The 3,394-nt window shown below is 40.5% G+C and overlaps 1 protein-coding gene across 1 annotated transcript in view; it reads right to left on the bottom strand.

The window, feature by feature from the left end:
* Positions 1-486, bottom strand: part of LOC109842947 (CBL-interacting serine/threonine-protein kinase 14-like) — a 1,730-nt gene extending 1,244 nt beyond the window's left edge. The window contains 2 exon segments of the mRNA XM_020411872.1: positions 1-7; positions 9-486. The exon segment at positions 1-7 is cut by the window's left edge and continues 1,244 nt beyond it. Coding sequence (XP_020267461.1) covers positions 1-7; positions 9-340 — 339 coding nt within the window. The 5' untranslated portion in view covers positions 341-486.

The following is a 3,394-nucleotide window of genomic DNA, read 5'->3' as shown; positions in this document are numbered from 1 at the left end:
CGGGGAGGCGGCCGAGTTTTTCGACGTGGGCGAATAGTTCGCCGCCCTTGGCGAATTCTAGGACGAGGTAGATTTTGGTGCGGGAGGCGAGGACCTCGTGGAGGCGCACGATGTTTGGGTGGCGCACGCGGCGGAGGATAGACACCTCGCGGGTGATTTGGTTGGTGGACTTTGAGATTCGGGATTTGGAGATGATCTTGATGGCGAATGTTTGGTTGGTGGAGAGGCTGCGGGCTTGGTAAACTTCGGTGGATCCGAATCCGAGGAGCCTGCCAAGCTCGTACTTGTTGAGAATGGTCTTTTTCGGGTTCGGGCTTGGTTCTGGACCCGAATCCGGCATTCTGGTCGGGATTTTGTTTGTGCTGCCTTTCAGATAACGGAGTTTTTCCGATGTGGGACTAATTTTGATTTTGCGGAGGTAGTGAGTTTTGGGAGTTTGTTCGGGAGCGGGAGGCTATTTATAGGAGAGAAGGGGGTGTTCTGGTGTCCCTTTTGAGTATGTATGTTAAACGGATCGCGCAGATGAGACAAAGCTTGATTGACGTAGGGAAGATTTTAAACCAAGGGATTAGAATGTGCTGTCGGCTTCCTATGTTCGTCTCGGTTTCTTCTTAATTTGGGAGATGTTCTCAAATTTTGCACTCGGAAAATACTGTATATAATAATATTTGCTGTACAAATTTGGTTTTAATTATTTCATTTTGACATTTAATTGCATTTTGGTTTAAAGGTTATGAAGTGGTTGCTTACACATCTTTTGAGGTGACTTGCATGATAGACATTACCAAATTGTCATACCTTGGTATCTCATTCGGCAAAATGATTAATCGTCATGTCATCTCCATTTGTTCTTTTAATTATTGCCAATATATTTTTAAACACAAACTCAAAGTTCAGCCAATTATAAGAACTGTTGAATTTGTATTGTTACAGAAATATATATGTTCTCGATGAAAATCGAGAATCCTTTTCTTCGACTACAATCTTAAAATGATTTACATTTTGCCTATAGTACTCTGTTCACTTGAATATTAGTTCAATTTCAATTAATCTTATTGAATGGAATTGCTATACGTTATATTTTACTAACCAAACATTTAAAATCAAAACTAGTTTTAAAGTATGTTTTATTATACCTCCATTTCTTAATCATAAGATCCCAGAGATTAGAGACTTCCAACATGGACTAGAAAAATGCGTCCATGAACGAACGTGTAAACCGTGAGGAAATTAGACAGCTGTTGGTTTTAATTCTGAAACGTGTTTGGCTGGGCGGATGAAGCTTGTGAGCGAGGGTGCGATAGAGGAGAGAAGCCACGGCACGTGTCTAGCTCATGATTGGCTTTGCTTTGAAGTCAAGGAAAGTTTGACAGCGACTCATTGGGACCAGATTGACTGCGTTCATTTGAGATTAATGAATTTAGGGTTCTTTAATTTCTTGATGAATATTCCAAAAAGCTGGAAGCAAGCTCGAAATGTGGCTCGTATATTAACAATGAGCTGGATATTAAGAAATATTAGACGAACATAGGAAGCCGTGTCAAATTTCAGTTGGTATTTCCACCTCAACAATGTTGGTTTCTAAACCAGACAGTGTCAAATTTAAAAACTAAAGTTGCCAAGTGTGCGAGCTAGTGGGGAAAAAAAAATCAATGTGAGAGAATTGGACGGTAATTTTATAAATATCAAAATTTAGAGGTAATTTTGCAAATGTTAACAATTTTGAGGGGTATACACGCAAAACCCCCTGTTCTATATCCCAGTCAACTTGGGAGACAAATAGCTGCTGAGAGAACAAGGGGGGCGTGAATGAGTTGAAGTTGTTATTTTAAATGCAACTCCGCAGGTGCGAATTAAGTGAATAAACTATTAAATTGTGCTCCTTTCTTGACAGCTTTCAAGCACGCAGCGTCCGAAGACGGCTGATAAGCTGCTGTGCTTATAGGAAAATGACCAATAATTAGCTGTTGTGACTACTAAGCTGCAGTTTCTTGGATAAATCCCTTGACACCAAGTGCATTGTATCTCAAATATTTGACTTCGTGTTTGTTATAGACTTATAGTTACACGAAAACACAAAAATGGGCAACTGAACCTTGGAATCTTTTCATGTGTGGATCTTATACCGTATATATCACGGATGGTAAACTCTACGAAAATTTTTCAAAATACACTGGTTTTGCTAAATATTTAGCAAAAATCGATCTTTTTTTTGCCAGCAGGCTAAAAAGAGGTCGATTTTAAAAAACGCCCAGCTGAAAATATATGGGACTAGCTGAAAACATATGGGACTAATAGTCCCGTATGTTTTCAAGGGCACTAATCTCCCAGAAAACATACGGGACTAGTAGTCCCGTATGTTTTCTGAGAGCACTACTCTGTGATTAGCATACTGAAAACATACGGGACCACTAGTCCCGTATGTTTTTTGGAAGGTGTTTTTTAAAATCGAACTTTTTTTTGACCTGTTGGCCAAAAAGATGTTGATTTTGCTAAATATTTAGTAAAATCAGTCTATTTTTAAAAAAAAATTCCTAAACTCTAGTCTGCTTAGTTATATGGAGTACGTATCTCATCAGATTCACCCGCATACGACCAGACGATTCTAAGCCTTTCCTCGTAATAAAACAGGGGAACAAATTGGTAATTGCACCTCTTGTTTGTGGCTCAGAGCCTAGTCAACTATATGCTTCTCAATGCAAACCGACATTTTTGGGATGATTTAATAAAAAAAACCACATTGAAAGTGTTGGGCGCAGAGTCACGCCCACCGCCGCGGAAGCGATATGTCCTGAGAGAAAGCCCTGGCTTATGTTGTCACAAAAGCACAAGTCAACCTCGATATCTGTGTTTCGCGAAGGAAACCCAGACTCAGTAGCGAAATATCTCAGCGAAGTGAGATATCCACTCTTCCTCTCATCAGCGCAAGACCGAATTTTGAGGGATCCTACAAGCAATAGCCAACAACCTAGAAAAACAGTAAATACACGAGATTTACGTGGTTCGGCAAACTTGCCTACGTCCACGGGAGGGGTGAGGGGACATCAGCTCTAAGACCGAATTTTGAGGGATCCTACAAGCAATAGCCACCAACACCCCGAAAAACAGTAAATACACGAGATTTACGTGGTTCGGCAAACTTGCCTACGTCCACGGGAGGGGTGAGGGGAGATTCCACTATAAGGAGAACACCGACGACTTGTACAATCCACAAGCTCGTCTCAAAGATCTGATTTTTTTACCCAAAAGAAATAAACCTCTCTTTTGTAGAATCTCTCTTTTTCTCTCCTCAAAAACTCTCTGCTTTTACTCTCAAAAACAACTGCTGCAATTTCTCAGCCGCCAAAAGCAACAAAAGAACCTTCTGCCTTTTTTTGCGATTTTTTTTCCCGCA

Source organism: Asparagus officinalis, chromosome 5 (genome assembly GCF_001876935.1).
Source record: "Asparagus officinalis chromosome 5, Aspof.V1, whole genome shotgun sequence".
NCBI lineage: Eukaryota > Viridiplantae > Streptophyta > Magnoliopsida > Asparagales > Asparagaceae > Asparagus > Asparagus officinalis.
The sequence above is the reverse complement of the archived record's forward strand: the minus strand, read 5'-3'. Positions and strand labels throughout refer to the sequence as shown.